This window comes from Leptonychotes weddellii, chromosome 12 (assembly GCF_054177405.1).
Source record: "Leptonychotes weddellii isolate Sample4059 chromosome 12, ASM5417740v2, whole genome shotgun sequence".
NCBI lineage: Eukaryota > Metazoa > Chordata > Mammalia > Carnivora > Phocidae > Leptonychotes > Leptonychotes weddellii.
This window is the reverse complement of record NC_138380.1, coordinates 16837808-16860492: the sequence shown is the minus strand read 5'-3', so window position 1 is coordinate 16860492 and position 22685 is coordinate 16837808. Positions and strand designations below refer to the sequence as shown.

The 22685-nt window shown below is 41.4% G+C and overlaps 1 protein-coding gene across 1 annotated transcript in view; it reads left to right on the top strand.

The window, feature by feature from the left end:
• Window positions 1-22685, top strand: part of EXOC4 (exocyst complex component 4) — a 675757-nt gene that overhangs the window by 597486 nt on the left and 55586 nt on the right. Inside the window, exons 15-16 of the mRNA XM_081800909.1 lie at window positions 11929-12070; window positions 21381-21559. Of these exons, the coding sequence (XP_081657035.1) occupies window positions 11929-12070; window positions 21381-21559 (321 nt within the window). The remainder of the gene's footprint in view (window positions 1-11928; window positions 12071-21380; window positions 21560-22685) is intronic.

The following is a 22685-nucleotide window of genomic DNA, read 5'->3' as shown; positions in this document are numbered from 1 at the left end:
TAGCTGTACCACATGGATATGCACCCATGTGCATTTCGTCTCCTCTCCCCTCATCGTGCCTTTGGCCAGGGCAAAGGAATCTGTGACCGTGAAGTAAATGCTGATTCAGAATACAAATCCGACCTTCCGAGCCCTGCGTGAGTAAGGCAGACCTGATCTCTCAAAAGCACAATTTCCAAGCTTTGTGGAATATCCTTTTGAATTCCTAAGATAACGCCTAAGTTCACTTTGCTCAAGAACCAAGCACTACAGACATCCTTTCCTTGAAAAGAAAGTTCCCTGTCATTCCTCCCTCAAAATAACATGAGAAACACCTACTATATCTCCTCCCAAGCTGCTTCCAGGTGTCCTTCCTTGCTTTCCCGGCAAGCTCCACTTCCTCGTGCCTGCCTGAAGTGCCACCTCTTTTATTGAATTGACAACTTGGGAGAAAGTCCTTCTCGCTTTGAAGATGAAATGGTAAAATTTAAACCTGCCACTTGTAGTCCCTTTTTCTCCCATTTGCCTAAACTGCTTTGAACATCCTGGATTTCTGTAGTGTTCTCTTACTTTTGTGACTCCTTATTTTAAGGTCAGAATGTCAGGAGTTTACACATGTAAGTGTCTTACTACATCGGTTTCTTTCTGTCCCTTAGCCACATGAACAGCTAAGCCCACAGCTCGCCAGTGTTTTGCAAGGTGTTTTGATGACTAAGGAGATGAGTCTAAGAGTCCCAGTCTTCCAGAGTTCCCAGCAAGGGGTCCAGCAATAGTAACTGAGATTTACTGAGCACTTACTATGTGCCATGCATCGTTCTAGATACTTTATGTGCTCTCTATACCCTGAATCCTTACGGTGACCCTCTGAGGCTGAAACTGGTATCACCCCAGTTCAAGGTCTTTGTAATTTTGCCCAAGGTTATTCAGTTAGTATGTGGTTGAGTCAGAATTTAGCCACCACTTTCTGAGTCTAAACTTGGCCAGTCCAAGAGAAATGTTGTTATGTAACGGTAGAAAATGTGGGGTTCATAGTTACTATAAGAACACGTATGTCCTTTTACTTAGAGAAAGTTACTTAGATTTCAAGTGAGGTTAATACGTATCCTCAGATTATATAATCACTTGGTAGATAAATGATTGCTTCTCTCCGTAGCTTACCCTTAACTGGCATAAAAACAGATTATGAATCTTTTGATATTTAGGACAGTTGATTCTGGAAGCATCTATATGATTGCTAATTATTCTAGGGATTATATGGCAAGGCTGGAATGTGTGTGAGAACAGTATTCATGTGTTACTAAGTATAGAGACAGAAATACGGCTGTATATTAACCTTCACAAGGCATTAGTCACTATGTGTGTGGCATCAGCTCATCCATTTAGCCTACAGAAGCAAAATCTGACACGAGAGAGATTAAAGGGGAGGTACTTAGTTCACTGTTATCTTTACTGCGCGCTGGAGAGGTGGCCACCCTTGTCCTCACTGAGGAGAGATTCTCTCGGCAAGATTTACACCTGCAAATAATGCACTGTGTGTTCGCAGGTTCATCCTCTCTGTGCTCCTTACTTCCAGCATGCTTCAGAGGGAGCCGTCACGGACGACACGGCTAGTCTCGGTGCTGGTCTGTGTGCTTGGTGGCGCTGTCCGCTCTGGCTTCCAGATAAGTCAGTTGTCTACGTGTTGTCCTCACAGCGATAGGCTCAGGGTGACCAGTGCTTCTAGGATTCTCCCTGTTTTGTTCTGCACTAATAAAAGCTCATCAGGTTTTGCCATTCACTGTAGAAAGCTAGTCTAATTGTTCCAAAGCCTACTCAAAGCTGTGGATGGAGGAGAGGGATCCTGGGGTTTGCTCTTTATTCATTCAGTACATCAATATTGAATAAATAATAGTAAGAGTATTCGTAGTTGTTGTGATGGTAATAGTAGTTGCCAGGTATTAAGGACTTGTGTGTCAAACACGGTTCTGAGCCTTTGTGTATTTTCTCACTGAATCATCAGACTCCTGTGAGGTAGGTAAGATGATAAAAGTGGAAGTGGTACCTGCTGTAGGTCGAGAAGATGATGATTGTTTTTTACCTCAAGTCCAAATGTATGAATGATGCAGCTGCCTGTAGAGGAATGTCATAGGAAAAAAGGCCATTGGGAGAAGTCACATGCAAGAGAGACCCCAGAGAGGGCTTTCCATTTAACTCCCTCAGCTCTGTCTCCACGTGTGGTAGCTGTTCGCCGTGTCCTGTCAGGAAGCATGCTTTATTTCTGTTTGGTTCAGTCTCACCATTTGCAAATGGACCTCATGTTTCAAATTTACACGGTGAACAAGCCATCCCTGCAAGCTCTTTGGAAGATTTACAAATCCTAAAGCTGGAAGGATCCTGTTGACACATGAATAAAGATTATCTCCTTGCCACATAATATTTTTGCCTCTGAAATTCTCTTGAAACTTAAATCTGTGTCGCTTACTCACGTAAAATATCTGGCTAAGTATTTGTTAACACCTTAAGATGCTTTTTTGATGCAGGGCTTTACAGAAACACAAAAGGCTTACAAAGTCCATGGAAATCTAATAGAGTCCCACAATAGTGCCTTTCAGCACAAGGACAGGAGCTGTTCATTAGCTTTTCCTCCATTTCTCTTTCATATCCGGCAGGAGCTGAATTGGCCACACCACACGCCTTTTTCGTAGATGATTAGGTTTTTACCAGGCCTCAGGGAGGATTATTCGGAATAAAGGAAAAATCAATCTTAATGTCTCCCCCCAGGACTGAAGGGGACTGAGGTCTGTCCTGTCACTCACAAGGTGTAAAAACCAGTGTGTCTGGGCTGGTTTACACTGTATAGAAGTCGAGTCTAAAGCTCACCATCTTGGAGGACCTGGGGCTTGCTCAGGCTTGTTACCGTCAAGCACTGTTTCGTGAGTTACTAGATGTGAGCTGCCCTGTACAACACTGCGGTGTGTAGTTTATCCTGGTGGCTCAGAATTGGCCTCTTATCCTGTGGTAGCCTAAGGGAACAACAGTCCTTTCTTTTTTTTTTTTTTTTATCTTGGTTCTTATTTTTGTTTTGCTCTTCACCATGAGCCTTACATGGATCTCCCTTGTTTTCTCTCGATAGGTCAGTATTTGGAATAATTCTTCAGTTTCACTCATGGGCCTCTGTCGGTTCAGTTTCTTACCCTGAAACAGAATAATGTTCCAAGCTAATAAGCTATTTGGAAGACATTAGGTTAAAGGCACTGTGGAGCTATAATGAAAAGAAAAAGATACAGAATTCTTTGATTGGTCTTTAACCTGCCGATTCAATGCAACAGGCATTACTGCTGAGTGTAAGGAAGAGGTGGACTGTGAGAGATGCCAGGAAGAGTAGGTTATGGCTTTTGTTCTCACGGATCTCACAAGCTACTGGGGACTCTCTATAGCATGAAGTGAGCCGTGCCAAGACTGGAAAAGGAAGAGGGAAGCCTAGTGTTACTGGAGTTCAAAGGATGGTCCTAGCTTTGTGGCAGGCACCGTGGGAGGGGCCATGCTCCCCATTTGGTCCTCACAGCAACTCTCTGAGGAGACACATGAGGACGATGAGTCTGACAGTTGTTAAGAACTGTGCTCTAGGGGTAATAATAAGCGAGAGAGTAAGTTCTAGTCCTCTGGGAAGCAGCTGGAAAGAGTATGGTTTCACAGAGATGAAAATTACTCTTAAGCAGCATCCTTAAAACTGAGTTCTTTATAAAGGTTTGATCGTTGGTCTTTATTTTATTTTTTTTTGCCTTATAATACCACATTCTTAAACAAATGTTACTGAACATCTGTGTCATTAGGCTGGGCAGTGAGTGGGATAAACACACCTTTTCTCCCCCAAAGCATCACTGCCTGCAGCTAGGGTAATATAAGACATTTCGGAAGGGAGGGAGAAAGGGTTGAAAGATGTTCCAAAGGACATGAAGTTACATTGCCCATAAGTCTGTGACTAATGGAGGAAAAGGTGTAACACGTGATCATTTAAATAACAAACGATAGCACAGAAAAGAAAGTAGGTCTTTGCCTCCTGTACCCACTGGAAACATTTTTTTTTACCATAAATATATATCAATTAGGTAATTAGACCCTAAAAAAAGCAAACATAAATAAGACACATTCACTTTGTGCTCCAATTCCTCCATTCTTAATCTTCTGTCCTTCCTGATAATGAATTTCTTCCGTTTTTAACCACCCCAATTTTTTTAAAAAAATCCCTTCCATTTATTCTTCTTCCCTGTAAGAGTAGACAAAAGAGAGCTTCCTTCCAGAAGCAGCAATGAAAAGGAAATCTGGACTGAAAAGAACTAGGTATTATTTAGGGGCAGAAGAGCCATTGCTTCTGAAATAGGAAGCAAACTGAAGGGAGTCTACCAAACGTGTTTCTTACGTAGGGCTGGTCCTTATATAGAAGCATAGCAAAAGAAGTTTAGACTAGGTTCTGGATTGTTCGGCGGGTGGGAAGGGGTGACAAAATACATGACTTGCTAAATAAATAAATGACAGTGCGGAAAGCTAGGACTGCTGGCAAAGAACAGCGAGGGGTTAAAAATGTGTCTCAGCGAACCGTGAGAGACGATGGACTCTGAAAAACAAACTGAGGGTTCTAGAGGGGAGGGGGGTGGGAGGATGGGTTAGCCTGGTGATGGGTATTAGGGAGGGCACGTTCTGCATGGAGCACTGGGTGTTATGCACAAACAATGAATCATGGAACACTACATCTAAAACTAATGATATAATGTATGGTGATTAACATAACAATAAAAAAAATTTTTTTTAAATGTGTCTCAGGAGAAACAAAGAATGATCAAAAAGAGTCACCATGAAACTTGAGTTTGGAGTAATTGACTTAAGAAGGAAAGGACACCAGGGCGCCTGGGTGGCTCAGTCGTTAAGCATCTGCCTTCGGCTCAGGTCATGGTCCCAGGGTCCTGGGATCAAGCCCTACATCGGGCTCCCGGCTCGGTGGGAAGCCTGCTTCTCCCTCGCTCACTCCCCCTGCTTGTGTTCCCTCTCCCGCTGTGTCTCTCTCTGTCAAATAAATAAATAAATCTTTAAAAAAAAAAAAAAAAAGGAAAGGAAAGGACACCTCTATCCTAAGAAAATTCTAATTCGGGGCGCCAGGGTGGCTTAGTCAGTTAAGTGCCTTCCTTCGGCTCAGGTCATGATCCCAGGGTCCTGGGACTGAGTCCCTCATCGGGCTCCCTGCTCAGTGGGGAGGCTCCTTCTCCCTCTGTCTGCTGCTCCACCTGCTTGTGCTCTCTCTCTCTCTCTCTGTCAAATAAATAAATAAATAAATAATTCAAATTCAATACTATGAAGACAGTAGAGCCTCTAGCATGTGAAGATCACCCCCGCTTCTAGAAGCCACTCGGTTTCAAAAACAGATAAGTGATTTATTTAAGAAACACTTATAAAGTGACTACTGTGTACAAAGCACTGGGGTCAGGGCCGGTTAGCTTAGATAGGTTTGCAGATAATTCCAGGGCATGAATAAAAGGTAGGGATGGTGGTACAGGGAAATTGAGAAGACCGAGGACAGAGCTAGCCGGCATTGAACCGCTTGAACCACACTTGGAACCGCAGCGTTAGAGTGTCTGATGCCCTTCAATCCTTCCCCAATGTTGGGCTCGGTAGTAGCCCATCCCACAGGCATTTAGGGAGAGGGAAGAGTTAGGGGGACAGTCTCCTGTCCCAGCCCCCTCTGACTCTGTAAGCCCCTCGAGTTCTTAATGTCACAGGCCTAATCAGCATTCCTATTTTTAAAAAATGTCAGCCATGTAACAACATCGAAGGATCTCGAAATTATTTGCAGAACCTAATAACACACCGCTCTGGGAGTTAGGAAGATGCTATTAGCCCAGTTTTCTAAATAGGAAAACTGAAGATTGGAAATTAAATAAATTTATCCCAGGTTCAAGCAGACATCATTATGTGGTGTCTGTCATTTCTCTGTACAATAGCAAGAAGAGTCAGAAATAATGATTGTACCAAAATTTGATCTTCTAAAATGTTTTCAAGTGAGAAAATCTCATGAGATCATTCTTCATTGTCTTTTTTCCATCTTCTCAAAAGTTTGAATTCACAGTTAACCTTTCTTTTTCTGCCATGATCTCCAGCTTTCCCTTTTCAATTTATCACTTTGCTGACAGCTGATACCAGTCTAAGCTAATATTGTAACAATTTTAGATAATATTGCAGATGCACAAGGACATCCTCCTATGAATCAATTAAAGAAGTCACAGTAAGTTGCCATTGAAAGTGTAGCAGCTGCATCCTTGAAAACAGATGCTCTTCTGGGTCTGAATGAGTCCAATTTTGACTAATTTTAAGACTTAAACACATTTCAGTCTGGTTAATATTAGGATGTGGAACCACTTGAGACATCCTAATGTCCTAAGCTGATTGCTTCTCCATGACAGTATGTTGGCTTTCCTTGAAAGATACTGGTTATTTGATATGCCAGGGATTTTATGTCTTTGGAAAAGAGAGGACCCCCCCAAGGCTCGGTTGCCACAAGGTGGACTTATGAAATTAAAGTGGCTTCTAAAGGCAACACAATTTATAACGAAAGTGCTGGGGCTGTAGGGATTGACCAGAATTCCTTTAGACTCTACTTCTGCAAGATTCCTGAACAGCCCAGAAAACCAGCTATCATGAACTACTTCCATATCCCCACTCTGTCCCCAGAACGTACTCAAGAAGCTAAGGGAAAAGTTACAGCTGGAAATGGCAAGCTGTGCCTTCTTGTTCCTGATTTTCATCAATCTGTTATTATGTGGATTATTTGTCTTGTCACATTGGTTAATTAAATCATTTGTTCTGTTTAATAAAAAAGCATTGATGGAACTCCTGTATGCTTCCAACCGATATAGATAGATACAGATATATAGATAATCCCTGCCCTGACAGAGCTAATGATCTGTAGGAAGACGTACTGATAAACAGATGTCAATGGAATATGGTAACTACTGTAATAGAATTGTGTGGAGAAAACAAACAAACAAACAAACAAACAAACCCAGAGATGCCAGTGACCCGGCCTGGAGAATCAGGAAACACTTTCTGAGCCAGAAAGCATGAATAGATTAGAAAGAGGATTAAAAACCATCCAAGATATAGAATCCTGAAACAGCAGGATATGTTTAGGGAATCTCCTTTAAAAAGGTGTCAGATTGGGGCGCCTGGGTGGCTCAGTCGTTGGGCATCTGCCTTCGGCTCAGGTCATGATCCCGGAGTCCTGGGATCGAGCCCCGCATCGGGCTCCCTGCTCCGCGGGAAGCCTGCTTCTCCCTCTCCCACTCCCCCTGCTTGTGTTCCCTCTCTTGCTGTCTCTGTCAAATAAATAAATAAAATCTTTGAAAAAAAAAAAAAAAAGGTGTCAGATTGATGGGCCAGGAAGGGAAAGGAGAGAGGTTGGAGAGGAAGGAGAAAATGGTGAGAAATGGAGAAAAACTGCAGTGTTGGACAGAAATCAAAAATCATGGAAAGCCTTGCTAAGGAGCTTGGACTTCAACGCATAAGCAATGGGAACCACTGATGTTATTTTTACAAGAAATTAACAAAGTCTCATCTGTGTTTTTGATAAATAACTCTGACTCTCTAACTCATTTAATGAGCTGAATATGGAGGATTGGATTAAAGTAGCGGCCAGGCATGAGGCCTCCTCTTGCAGTAGTTCATGGCAGAGATGAGGGCTAAACCAAGAAAGTCACAGCAGATCCAGAAAAGACAAAAGATATTAAGAGACATTTAGGAAATGAAATTGGCAGAAATTAGTCTTTGCCAAGGAGAGTGAGGGAGAGGAGAGGCTCAAAAATTACTCTCAAGCTTGCAACTGAGATTCCTAGATTGCTACACCACTGATGCAGAGGGAATTCAGGATAAAGAGCAGATGCTGAAGATAATGAGTTTAGTTTAGAACACATTGCATTTGAGATGCCTGTGGGATGTACAGGTAAGGCTAGCTTGCACAGTTGACCAAATGAAGTTTAGAGGTCCTCAATCCCTAGATAATAGCAAAAACCATGAAGATGGATGAGCTCACTCAAAGAGAACATACAGAATGACAAGTAAGGGAGACCAATGGAGAAAAAAGTTCTGGGAACCCCAGCACTTATGGGTGGGCTAAAGGAAGAGGATCCGGGGAAGGAAATGATGAAAACAATGTCAGAGAGGTTAAAGGACACCCAGAGGAGTAGGGTGCCATATAAGCCAAAAGAAAATGGAATTTTAAGAGGGAAATGGCCAGTTATGTTGAACATAGCAGAGGGCCTTTCTGAAATTAGGACTGTAAAGCACCCATTGGATTTGGCAATTAGGATATCATTGGTGATGATTAGAATAATGCTCTAATAAAGAGGTGAAGGCAGAAGGATTATGGCATGTGGAAGAGTTAATAGAAGGCAAGACCACAGAGAAAGCAAGTGTTGATGATTCCTTTGAAGGCTTAATGAGAATCTGAGGTCCTTAAGAGAGGAGTGACAAGAGAGTAGGAAGGACAAAGCAGCATGATTTGGGGAAAGTTGCTGAGAGGGGGAAAAGGAGCTAGCCAAGCACTAGGGAAGGATGGACAAGTGATATTGAAGGCATTTTTGAGACTAAAATCCAGAAAATTTTAGCGGCAACAATCCATACTTTTGTTTCCCTGTCAAAAGATGAGTTGCAGAATTAGCCGGGGTTAGATCAAGTTGCCACAGAAGAATCTCTTTGTGCAGATGGGGACACGTGGCCTCCTCTCGCTACGAGCAAGGCTGGGAATGCAAACACTTAACTTTCTGGAGTCTGTAGCAGCGTGAGCAAGGGAGAATTGGAAATACGTGTTGGTTCACCTAGTAAGCAGTGCCTGCCCCAGAGAGCAAGCTTCAGCATCCTCCTGTAGACCAGTCAGTTTAGTACAGAAAGCCACAGTTCCATTGCCATGATTAGTTAGCTAGGAGTCTCAAAGATGCCTGCTTTCATACAGTGGTTATAAGATGAACAGGATGTTATGAATGATCTGATGTGACCCATCCCTAGTATTAGCAGAACAGCTCAAAGTGTGTATCTTAATAAAATGATCAAGTACTAATATTTTTAAAGTCCAATAGATGTGGGCTTTGCTGATACAAAGAGTAATCCCTGAGATAAACCACCACGTAGCCTCTAAAAGGATATGTGCGCAGGTGTGTGTCCAGTAACCTCCTATCTCGACTGTATCCCAAGCCAATTCTGTCAGCATTGCTCTTTTGTAGGTTTCCATTTGACATTTAAGAGAGAGTTCATTGTTTTGTGTTGTATTTGTTTGCCATGCTCAGCATTTTTTTGCTCAGCATATTCCTTCTTGTTAAGAAAACTTTGTAAATTTCAGTGAGCCCTCAGGAATTCACAGGCTGGCTTTTCAATAGAACTCTGGGCATGAGTTTTCATGTTGCTTTACTAAAATGTTGTGTTTTTGTTGTAGATTACAGTCAAGCGAAATGTGCAATGTGCTGCTTTTCTAACCTCCTTTTACCTCACTCATCCCAAGTTTTATCTTGACTCTTTATCTTCCATTAACTCGGATTTTTTTTTTTTTTTTTTAACTTTCTCGGTGGAATTTGTCCAGAATGTCTTTGATAGAGTTTAGGAGATTGGTATGACTTTGAACCTTAAGCCATGAGTCTGCTGTCTTCAGGGCTGATTTCTGCCCCTTATCACTGGCACATAAAGAGCTCTCAAACCACAGTGTCATTCAACAGCAGAGTCCAGGGGCTCAAAAGCCCTAACATGCTTTGAAGTATTAGAATAGTGTTACTTATAGTTGCTTTCATCTGGCCTGCCAGACGAAAACATTACGAAGGCAGTGATCTCGCCTTGCAATCCTACAAGCTGGGCAGTGTTAACCGCGGAGAGGGGGAGCCATGCCACGTATCCACTCTCCTGCCAATGGAGTTAGGGAGTCTCTTGAGTGATGCCAAGGCTGGTAGGAATTTTAAATCTACACTGTTACATTTCATTCTTTTTTTTTTTTTAAGATTTTATTTATTTATTTGACAGAGAGAAAGAGACAGCGAGAGAGGGAACACAAGCAGGGGGAGTGGGAGAGGGAGAAGCAGGCTTCCCGCCGAGCAGGGAGCCCGATGCAGGGCTCGATCCCAGGACCCTGGGATCATGACCTGAGCCGAAGGCAGTCGCTTAACCAACTGAGCCACCCAGGCGCCCCTGTTACATTTCATTCTTCCTTACAGATCAGTTCCCTTGGCCCGAATTTGTTTGGTTTTTGTTTAATCTTTGCCATAAATCTTAATTTATTCAAGTCTGGTTTCCCAGAGGAGAACTTGGCCTTATGAGGCTGGACTGTCTTTCTAGGCCCTTCTCTGGGCTTAGCAAAGTCCAGAAACAGATGCAGCTCTGAAAGCCTGTGGCTGTAGACTCTGCTGCAGCCACCTGTGACTCTACCCTGCAAGGTGAACCCCTCCTGAGCTAGTCAGTGATGCTTTGCCAGATCTCACGTGCCCTAAGTGCCCTTCTTCCGAAAGACTCTGCATTCTCTGACAGAAGAACTTCCAGGTGGAAAAGCAAAAAATACCGATAATGGAATCTCAAGATGGAATTATCTTTTAAGTACCGTGTCGCTATAATTAAGCTTAAGACTCTTAACCTGGACAAATCACATGCTAAAGAATAATAATAATTGCTTATTATTTGTATTAATATTAAGTGAGGTTGATATGATGTTATTCTATGTGTTTTACCCACATTAACCCATTTAATGCTCCCCCAAACCCCATGGGGTAGGTAGTATTATCTCCATTTTACAGTGAGAAACTGAGGCAGACATAATTTAAGCATTTAGCTCTTGGTCACATAATGAGTAAGTAGTGGAGACAGGATTCAAAGCCAGTCTTGGAAATTCTAGAGTACTAAAAGAATTTGAAATTGCCAAATTAATTGATGGTGATCTTTGAGAAATTGTGGGGAACTGGATATGCAACAGAAGTCTAGATATAAATATAGTTCACATTTTTGCTATTCAGTATTTTCCTGAAGAAAATGTCCAAGTGCCTTAAATATTCTATCAGTTACTTGATAGAGATACAGAAGGTAGCTCTATCAGATTTTCCAAAAAGACCTTTGGGGGCTTTTAGCTGACTGTAAGCTCTGTGTGAGTTAAAGTAGAATACAGCACACTCTTCTAACCCCTCTTCCCCCTCCAAGAAGATTTCAGGCTTATGTGCAAGCAGCATAGCATCTAGAACAAGGGAGCTGATCATTCTCTCTAGACAGCACAGACCTACTCTGTAGTATTTATTATGTTTGGCCCTGAGTGCCACATTTCAAGGGAGACAGAGAACAATTGGAATGGTTTTGTTGGCAAATTATGAGAATTGTAAAATAATTCACTCTGATTATATGAATAGCTGAAAAACTGGGGTTAGTTAGCTTGGAAAAGGGAAGACTTCAAGGAAGCCAAAAGACATGGTATCTTCAATACTTGAAGTGCTAACACATATGAGAATGATTGCCAAGCTGCTGGAATCAGAGACAGTGATTAGAAATTAATGGCAACAGGTATCAGTAGATATAGATGGTCACATCTTTCAGAGATGGAATAGGCTGCCTTAAGAGGTATTGAGTTTTCTTTCACAAACATTCATGTGAGTATGCAAGCAGAAGCACAGCAACCACTGGAAGATGTACAAGAGACGCAAGTATAGACCGACCACATGGTCGGGCCGGATTCCTGTTATGGTCGCTTCCAATGCTGACGTTCTGTTCTATCAATCTGTGAATTGGTTGAAGACAATCAGTGTTGAATCAAGTACAGAAATAGTCTACCATGTCTTGGACGTCTAATGTTGCCCACACCAGCATTAGCCAAATTGGTAAAAACGTGATGAGCAACAAAGTAAGATGTCATTTCAAACAAACCTGTAGGCATTTAGTTCAGTGACTGGTGTTTTCTTCTTCTCCTTTCAGTGCTGTCTCCTGCTCAAGAGAGCCATGTGACCATGGATCTGCCCCCAGTGTCGGAGCAGATCATGCAGACGCTGAGTGAACTTGCCAAATCTTTCCAGGATATGGCTGACCGCTGCTTGCTTGTCCTGCATCTGGAAGTCAGGTATGACACAGCCAAGCCCAAGACTGCAATTGAAAGGCACAGTGGGTCATCTATCACTTGCTTCTTTCTGAAGACTATCCCCGTAACTTTTGATTCCTATTATTGATGTCCGTTTTTTTTTTTTTTACACTGAATGTAATTTTTAGTGTTAATCACTGTAAAAGTTTTTAAGCACGTGCTATATCGTAAATATGGTGATTCACAGTTTGCATGGCCTGTGACATCAGAATGATCTGGATTTGAAGGTCTCTACCAGCTAGCTAGGCCATCTTAAGTCAGTTAATCTACCTTTACTAATCCTGTTTTCTCATTGTAAAAATAAACAATAATTCCTAACTTACAGAGTTTGTAAATGATATAATAAATAATTAGTACAGTGCATGCCACAAAATAAATGCTCAAAATGTGGTAGCTTTGTGATTATGGTGACTTTATGGTCACTGACGTTTTTACGAACGTACTCTGCTAATCAGTAAGGGAGTACACAGATGCAAGAGCCATGACCCCTTCCTTCAAGAACTTAAGACCCAAGAAGAGATTACGTTAAATCATAATTCAGGACAAGAGTTGCAAAGATGCCATATTCTTGGACTCTTGTTCCTTCCCCTGAAGTGTAGAACATTCTTAGCTTTGGTGGCCTCTCTTATCACACCTATGGAAATGGTAGAAAGAAAAGACTGGGAAGTTTTCAATCATTTGTTCGTTCAATAAACATTTACTGAGTGCCCTCTTTGTGCTAGGCAGTGTGCTAGGAATTGGGATACAGCAATGAAAAAAATCACTCAAGGGCCCTGCTCTCGTGGAGCTACATTCTCATGGGGGGAAACAGCCAATGAATGAACAAAAAAAATAATTTCACATAAGTACAACTAACAAAATAAAATAACATAATGAAATGAAGCAGTGCTGTCCAATAGAACTATAAAGTGAGCTATATATTCAAACCATATAGATAATTGAAATTTTCTAATAGTCACATTTGAAAAAGTAGAAGGGAACACATAAATTATGATATATTTTATCTCACCCAGTAACTCCAAAATACTATCATTTCAGCATGTAACTAATGTAAAAAGTACTGATTAGCTATTTTGCGTTTTTTTGTGTACTAAGCCTTTCAAATCTGCATATTTTACACTTACAGCACATTGAAATTCAGACTGGTCCCATCTCCAGTGCTCAATAGCCACACGTGGCTAGTGCTATCATTCTGGACATGGCAGAGAGTAGCTGGGGTTGACTACAAAGGGGTATTGGCTTTTTTGTTTTTTAGATAGTGTGGTCAAAGAAAATGTGACATGGTAACAAGAAGGAACCATGTGTACGAAGACCTAGAAGAGAATTTCAGACAGAGAGGGCAACACACCAAGGTCCCGAGACAATCAAGCTTGGCAGTGTTGAGGAATGGAGGAGAGTCAGGGTGACTGGAGCACTGTGAACAAGGAGGTGAGGAGGAGTGCCAGGATACGGAAAGAGGCAGGCTGGGGCCTGACCATGTGTGGTCGTGAAGCCTGGCACGTTATCGTGACCAGCAGACCAAGCGACTAGTTCAGATTTCATTCTAAGGGCATTGAGAAGACATAGAAAGGTTTTAAGCAAGGGAGAGAGCTTCATCCATCCATTCACTCATTCATTCATATTCATTTTCATTTTTTTTTTAAGATTTTATTTATTTATTTGACAGAGAGAGCACATGCAGGGGGAGAGGAAGATGCAGACTCCCAGCTTAGCTGCCCAATGCAGGGCTTAATCCCAGAACCCTAGGATCTTGACCATAGTCTAAGGCAGACACTTAACTGACTGAGCCACCCAAGCGCCCCTCATTTTCATTTTTAAAAGAGCACTTTAGGGCGCCTGGGTGGCTCAGATGGTTGGGCATCTGCCTTCGGCTCAGGTCATGATCTCAGAGTCCTGGGATCAAGTCCCGCATCGGGCTCCCTGCTCCTTGGGAGCCTGCTTCTCCCTCTGCCTCTCTCTCTCTCTCTCTCTCTGTCTCTCATGAATAAATAAATAAAATAAATAAATAAATAAATAAAATAAATAAAAAAAGAGCACTTTAGCTGTTGTTTGGAAAAGGAATTGTAAGAAGGCATGTGAATGGAAGCCTAGTGACCGTTGAGACCAGTTATGAGCACCAGAGTGGCAGAGGTGGACATGTGAGAAGAGTTGGTTTGAGATATATTCCAAAAGTAGAGCTGATGAAATGTGTTGATCAATTGTATTGGGCACAGGGGCTGGTGGCCGCAAAAGAAAGCACTCAAGGAAAACCACTAGCTTTGGAGCCAGGGTAACTCTGTGGTGCTGGGGCCCTTAACTGAGGTGAGAAAGTGTACGTAAGGAGAAGGGTTGGGGGAGGGGTGGAAATCAAGACTTCCATCTTGGAGACGGTTAGTTTGAGATGCTTACTAAACCTCTAGGTAGCAAGGTCAAACAGACAGCTGGTGGATATAGACTTTTAGAACTTTAGGATCAGAAAATTCAAGATCAGAAAGTGTATAGGAATACATCTTCTATATTGCCATGAGACATTAAAGTTCAGAGAGCATTTTGTTTTTTCTTTTGGAGTCTTTACTAGATTGAGGTTTTAAAAATGTAAATAGGGTTTTGGTTCATGTCTGGGCTCCAGTTAGAACTTGGAAATCTTTCAGGTGTGCTCAGGCAAAGCATCATTGATCATGTATTGTGGATGTCATTTCTTGTGTATGCCTCGTGCTCTTTTCATTCTTCATTATCTTGTCCTACAAGTTACTTCTTAATTGCTTGTGAGCGGCTTGTGAGTAGAGTAAGAGAAGAAGCATTGCAGGTTTGAAATGTTTTACTCAGCCTCATTTCTGATCATATTTCTTACATGCAGCTGTCCAGAAAGGAAGGCTCTTCCTCTATGTTTCCTGATTTGTTTTACGATAATTTTTAGATTTGTTTTCTGTTTACGTACAAGCTGACATTAAATAAATCAGGTGATTTCTATGAATAGATAAATGCAATAGACAGAAACAAAAACAAAAATCACTAACATTCTGATGCCTCTGTTACCCGGGTTGCACAGAAAAGCAAGGGAACATCAAATTAATTACTGTCACAGCTCCTGGAATTTATGCTATTGATTGTGTTGGGAACACAAAGTGTTCCACATTCAGAACTAGTCGCTTGTAGTGTTGTTAATTCCCAGTGGGAGATTTTCGGCACTTTTGAGTAAGTCTTTTAAATCCTTAACCTCTATTCTGCCCTTTTTATTTTTGTATGTCATGACGGTACTATTCTTAATGCTGAACATACTTTAGTCATTATTTATTAACTTTACAAGAAACCATTCATTGCAATAACACCCATTGCTGTATCTCCTTCAGCAATCGTTTAAACACAGAAAAAGATCGTTGTAAGAATGAATAACAAAAAGCACTGAGTTTTAGAGTCCTGGATGCAGAATTTTCTTCCCTTGACTTTTGCTAAAAGCACTAAACATGTTTATTGTTTCTAAATTAAATTCCCCCACCTTCTCATATCACATGGTTTCAACATTCAGGTTGCTTTCTTATGAATATGCTCCATACTGTCTTTGTTCCTTTTAAAGTACGGTAGATAAAACTAGGCAGAGAGCTCCATGGATGGCTCAGGAAATGAATATTGACATACTTCATTCATTCCTTGTCCAGTAACAAGCACTTGTGTGTGTGTATGTGTGTGTGTGTTCATACAGTTGATAATACAAAATGAACAAAGCACATCACTAGCATATCAGTAACACTGTACTATAGTAATGCCAAAGTAAAGAGAGTGCTGAGCACGCCCCGTATCCACAGTGGGTGACGATGGGGGAGACCATTGGCTCCTAGGAGGCAGGAATCAGGTGTGCCTTGTTTATTACTCGGCCCCGGAACCTGGATCAGTCCTGCTCAATAATAGGTGCTCAATAAACACCTGAATGCTTCCTGAGAGTTATCTGGTTTGAAATCAAACCCAGACAAAATAAGTGCTGTTTGTCCAAACAAAACCTGTTGCTCTTAAAGGAAAGGAGTTGGTTTGGAGACTCTGTTTTCACACAGCGGTCCGCTCCATGTATCTGGGAAGTACGGAGGCTGCACAACCAGCGTCATCCTTGTCCCCAGAATCTCCTAGTGTTTGTTTTCTTCCCATCCTGCCATAAAAGAGAATCAGGACTTAGGCCTTGTCATTCAGGAGCTGGTGCAATGAAGAAGTGGCCGGTGAGGTACTGTCTCTGGTACTTTTACCCCAGAAGCCGCTGGAATAAGATAGCACAGATAGACTAGACAAAGAAATTAATGGGGAAAAAATAGTGGGAAATGCTAGCAAGAAGTCCAGAACAACTTCAAATGCCAAAAATTTATCTTATTCATCAAAATACCGTCATGTCTGTAGCCCATATTTTTCTGTAACATTGTTAAAGTTCAAACCAGGAAGTGTTCTCAAATCCAGTAGGTTCTAGGTTGAAGGACCCATCCAAAGAGCATTTGACATTTTACCCATGTCACTGTAGGCCACATTTAACCAACAAGCAGCCTCTTCCCACAGTTTGAAGCATAAGGCAAATGACACTCCCAAGAGATGAAAGACACGGTGAGACCATCAAAAATTGTTGAGGGTTGGTTTTGTTTTGTTTTTTCCTATTTGAACTTTAGAAGAAGAAAATGAAGTTGCCATTTGAGTCCCAAGATGCCAGGAATGTCACCTTTATCAGCTGATTTCTCTCACCATCAGGAGGGCTCTAAGTGGGTTCCACGGCAACCGCCTGTCACCGTTGGGTTCCGAAGTGTGTACTTTCTGAAAATCACCCATCCTGCTGTGTAATCAGCAATATTTGCAGGAACCCTTAATGCCAAAGTCATGTTAAGGTCAGCAACAACATGCCAGAATCCGAAGAAAAGAAAACACTTTTTGAATTTGACATTTGCCAGTGACTAATTTCTTTCTCCTCTCTAAACATTTTGGGAGAGGGAGACAGTACCTTGAAGTAGTCTTACTTCTCTTCCATGCCACTCACTTCAGGATCTTATACACGCTCACCTCCAATTCCTGAGACTGTCCCAAGTAGTCTCTCTACTTTCAGTTGCTTCCATTCTTCGCCGTCAGTCCATCCTTTATACTCTGCTAGAATGATCTTGCCAAAGCTCCTATCTGATTATATCATTTTCACCTCTTAAAATCCTCCTAAGGCCCCCTGTGGCTTCTCAAAGTCCAGAGTCCGTAGTTGGCCTCCAAAGCTGATGACGACCTGCCTCCTGCCCATCTCCCCGAGCTCACCTCATGCCTGTCTTCACATGTGATCTGTGGGTACCAAAAGGAACCACTTGTCATTCCTGAAAACCAGCCTTCATTCACACCCTCATGCCTTTGTACATGGTCTTCCCTTTGTCTGGAGTGATGTCATCTGTAATTTACTATAAAAATACTTTAGCATTGATGGCTTGATTTTCTTTTCAGCTAAGAGCTGCTCAGTTTAAATTTCAACCACAGTCGCAGTTTCCCTAGTCGTGAATCCCACTCCAGGATTGGTCAGCTTTCATGATTATCAGCAAGGTCACATTCCAGAGGGGGCTGCAACCAGTGCAGTTACTGGTGTCTTGATTAACAGTATACACCTTGCCAGTTAGCACAGGAATGCCAGTATGAATTTTTATTGGCGAAATTAGTCATTAATTGATGCAAGTATTAGATGATCACCCATAATGAAAATGAGCTGGTTGTCAAGATTTTTAGATTCCCCTGCATAAGCAGGTTGTAAGAATATAACACATCCTATACAAAACTTAGCTCAAAATGGATCAGGGCGCCTGGGTGTCTCAGTCAGTTAAGCATCTGCCTTTAGGTCATGATCTCAGGGTCCTGGATCGAGCCCCGTCGGGCTCCCTGCTCAGCCAGGAGTCTGCTTCTCCCTCTCCCTCTGCCCCTCCCCACCACCCACTTGCGTGCGCACTCTCTCTCTCAAATAAATAAATAAAATCTTAAAAAAAAAAAAAAGATTTAAAAAAATTGAATCATTGATCTAAATATAAAACCTAAAACTATAAAACTTCCAGGAGAAAACTTAGGAAAAAAATCTCTGTGACGTTGTTTAGGCCAGGATTTCTTACATATGACCCCAAAAACACCATCCATAAAAGAAAAAATATGATAAATTGAAGTTCATCAAAATTAAAAACCATTCTTCAAAAGACATCACTAAGATGAAAAGACAAGCCAAAAAGTGGGAGAAAATATTTGCAAAATGCACATCTAATAAAGGACTTGTATCCAGAACATAAAAAGAACTCTCAAAACTTAAGAAAACAACCCAATAAAAATATTGGGCAAGGGGCGCCTGGGTGGCTCAGTCGTTAAGCGTCTGCCTTTGGCTCAGGTCATGATCCCAGGGTCCTGGGATCGAGCCCCACATTGGGCTCCCTGCTCAGCGGAAAGCCTGCTTCTCCCTCTCGCACTCCCCCTGCTTGTGTTCCCTCTCTCGCTGTGTCTCTCTCTGTCAAATAAATAAATAAAATCTTTAAAAATATATATATCTAGGGCAAGAATTGTGAAGACAAAGGTATATGGATGGCAAATAAGCACATGAAAATATGCCCACCGTCATTAATAATTTGATGAGATAATTAATGAATTAATAATTCTCATTATTAGGAAAATGAGAATTAAAACCACAATGGGATACCACTATACATCTGTTAGAATGACTAAAAATAATTTTTTTAAACTAACAAACGCTTTAAGACTTTATGCTAAGTGAAGTAAGTCTGACAAAGACAAATACTGCGTGATATCACTTATATGCAGAATCTAAAAACAAAAAAAGTCAAAATCATAGAAACACAGAATAGAAAAGTAGTGGCTGGGGGTTGGGAGAAACAGAGGTCGGTAAAGGTACAAACTTTCAGCTATAAGATTTGAATAAGACCTCGGAATCTAATATAAAACATGATGACTTTGGTTGATAACACTATATCATATAATCGAAATTTGCTAAGATGCTAAAAGAGTAGAACTTAAATGTTCTCATTTTAAAAAAAAAAAAGGATAAATATGTGACAGACGTGTTAAGTAACTAGATTGGGGGAATCCTTCCACACAATATATGTATATCAAATCAAATCATGATGTGTGCTTAAAATGTCTTACAATTTGGGGGCGCCTGGGTGACTCAGTCGGTTAAGTGTCCTACTCTTGATTTCAGCTCAGGTCATGATCTCAGGGTCATGAGATCAAGCCCCACATCGCGCTCTATGTTCAGCTTGGAGTCTGCTTGTACCTCTCCTTCCCCCTCTGCTCCTCCCCTTGAGCTCTCTCTCTTTAAAAATGAATAAATAAAACCTTTTAAAAAAACTGACAGCAGTAAGTGCTGGTGAGGCTGCAGAGCAACCAGAACTCTCGTATGTTGTGGATAGGAAAGCAAAACGGCGTAGCTCCTTTGGAAAACTGTTTGACGGTTTCTTATAAAATTAAAATATACTTACTATATGACCCAGCAATTCCACTTTTACCCATGACAAATGAAAATTTATATTTATATTTACACAAAAACCTGTACATGACGCAGCTTTATTTATAATCACCCAAAACTAGAAACAACCCAGATGTCAACTGGTGAATAGTTAAATTGTAGTATCTCCATACGGCAGGAATCTGCTGATCAGTAACAAGGAACAAACACAACATGAGTAAATCACAAATGCCCTAAGCAGAGTGAAAGAAGCCAAACTCCAAAAGCTACATACTATATGATTCCATTTATATGGCACTCGGACAAGACAAAAGTATAGGAAGCATATATAAATCAGTGGTTGCCAGATCCTTAGGGTATGGGTAGAGGTTGACTGCAAAGAGGCTCAAGGGAATTCTGGGGGTGATGATATTATTCTATAATTTGATTATAGTGGTGATTATACACTGTGTGGATTTGTCAAAGCTCATAGAACTATACACTGAAAAGGGTGAATTTTACTATTTATAAATTATTTCTCAATAAACCTTACTTAAAAAAAGAAAGATGATAGTCAAGCCTGAAGATACATCATCAGGGATAATGCCCAAGACTTTTGCAGCCTTTTGTTTAGGAATATTTCCTATTACCTGGTGCAGACTGTAAGGGTAACAGAGTTTTGACTCTGAATGTCTTCCTGTCTACCTCTAGTGAACCTTCCATGACATGATCAGACAGAGCACCTAAAACAATAATTAAGACTTCACTGGGTTTATAGTACAGCCTATTTGAGCTATGTCTGCCAATGGATGGAGGATTTTGTTTTTGTTTTTGTTTTTTAAAAATGCCTGTACGTGTGGTAGAATTATTTGGACTGAAACTTGCTTTTGTTACAGCTTAACACCAAGGTTATGGAGTAGGCAATCCTTACCCATCTCAGGCTTCTTTGGCAGTTACCAATAACTACCAAAAAGAACCTAAAAAGTGTGCATGGTCAGAATGACTGAGATCATGTCAACACAGGAATGCCCTCCTTCCTCAAGCTCATTCAAATCATCTTCTTTACTTAAGTGTCACCCTATGTTGTGACACCCCATGGCAGACTTCCATGGTCCTCTGGTACATGTGCTTCTGAGTGAGATGCTGCCTTCTTTTGGTCTTTTTTTTTTTTTTTTTTTGGCCTGCCCCACTAAGCGGTGTGGAGTCCTTCAGGGCACAAATCATGTCTCACATTCCTAAGGGCCAGCACAATTTTATTTTTAAATAAATAAGTAAATTGATTTTAGTGTTTTACTTAAGTAACAGATTAATTACAGTAATAGTGATGATAGCCAACACTTGCTGGGCACTTGCTCTGTGCCAGGCGCTTGACGTTCAGTAGCTCCTCAGAGCACCTTATGAGGTAAGTGTTGTTGCCATCCCAGGTGCACAGGTAAGGAAACTGAGACACAGAGAAAGTAACCCGCCTAAAGCCACGTAGCCAGCAGTTGTTGGAATTGGGAACTGAAACCAAAGGAGTCTCATTCCAGAGCCAGCTCTTTCGAGCTCTGTGACCTGCGCCTCTCATTTTAGCTACAACAGTATCTGTTGAAAGATAAAATGCTTTTCACACTAGGCATGTAATCCGGTCTTTGAAAGGAATTTTAGAGCTCATTTATTCCTTACCCCCGATGTTTGGATGAAGCAAGCGAGGCTCACAGAAGCTGACTTGGTCCAGATCACTCTTCTTCGTTAGATGGCTTTCCAGTGAACAAGCAGAAGAGGACGTAAATATCTATGGGGCCACTGCTGCTTTAAATATTTGGGTGGTCTGTCCCAAAAAGATTATTGTTTTCATCAGGAAAATGTATTACTAACTGCTCTGTGCATCTTTGCCTTTGTCAGGGTTCACTGTTTCCACTATCTCATCCCCCTTGCAAAGGAGGGGAACTATGCCATCGTGGCTAATGTGGAAAGTATGGATTATGACCCTCTGGTGGTCAAGCTCAACAAAGACATCAGCGCCATTGAAGAGGCCATGAGTGCCAGCCTTCAGCCGCACAAGTTCCAATATATATTTGAAGGTCAGATCCTGTCTGTGTCCCTAGGATTTGGGGAGGAAGGAAGGATGAAGGGTTTTTGGTTTTTTTTTTATTGTTCTCTACTATTGAAGTTCACAACTTGTAGTTGTTTGGGTTTTGTTTTGGTTTGGCTTTTTCTTTTTGGACTAAAGCTGCAATACCTAGTCTCTCTGCGTATGGCTAGGTAGACAACAATATGGCTGCCATCTGCTCCTGGTTGATAAGATTTAATCCAACATAAGGCAGATGGCAGCCTGGCTGCCTCCCTGACATGCCACTCATGAGAGTTGGGTAAATATGTAGAGTGGACCATGAGTTAGCTCAAGAGAAGCTCATAAAAGAAAAAGAAGCACACATACAATGAGAAGAGGACTCCAAAAAGAGATCTCTCGATGACTAAAATTATCAGTGGAAAGGGAAGTTTTCTCTCAAAGAATGCACTATTGTCTGAAAAGAACAGAAACCTCTGATCAGCAGAGACTTTAGGAAGGCTGCATCCATAAATGCCTTGGGGCAGGCAGGCAGGGAAGGGCACGAAAGACCGTTCCATCTAAAGGCATTCACCTTCAAGATTTTGAGAAATGTGATGCCAGGCAAATAATTTTTCATGCTGAATTCCTCCCATGGGGGGGACTTTTAGGACTTCAAACTATATTCCCTTCTTTCTCATTTTGGTTTATTTGTATGTAGGCCTGAGTCCCAGGCCTGACATTTTAGTCATCGAGAGATCTCTTTTTGGAGTCCTCTTCTGTGGTGTCTGTCAGAATTAAAGCAATGATATTAAAAACAATTAAGAAAGTGCATTGTGCAAAGGATTGTAGAACCTGGAGATAGGAAAGAAAGGCTTGGCTATTGCTTGCTTTATTAAACAGTTATGTCCCCGCAAATTTGGACCAAAAAACTGAAAATCCTATTTTCCCATTAAATTATGTCATAGAGATGGAGATATGTTCGGAAAGGAACTATCCCCAAAAGACTGTAGCCGAAAAGTATTAGTGATTAAAAGGTTAACTGTTCTCTCCATGGCACTGAGAATTTAGGGGCCATGTGTATCAACATTCACAGTTCCCAGACTTTCCCTATCATTTACCCAGACATTTCTTAACATCTAATCCTGATGAGTAGCAAC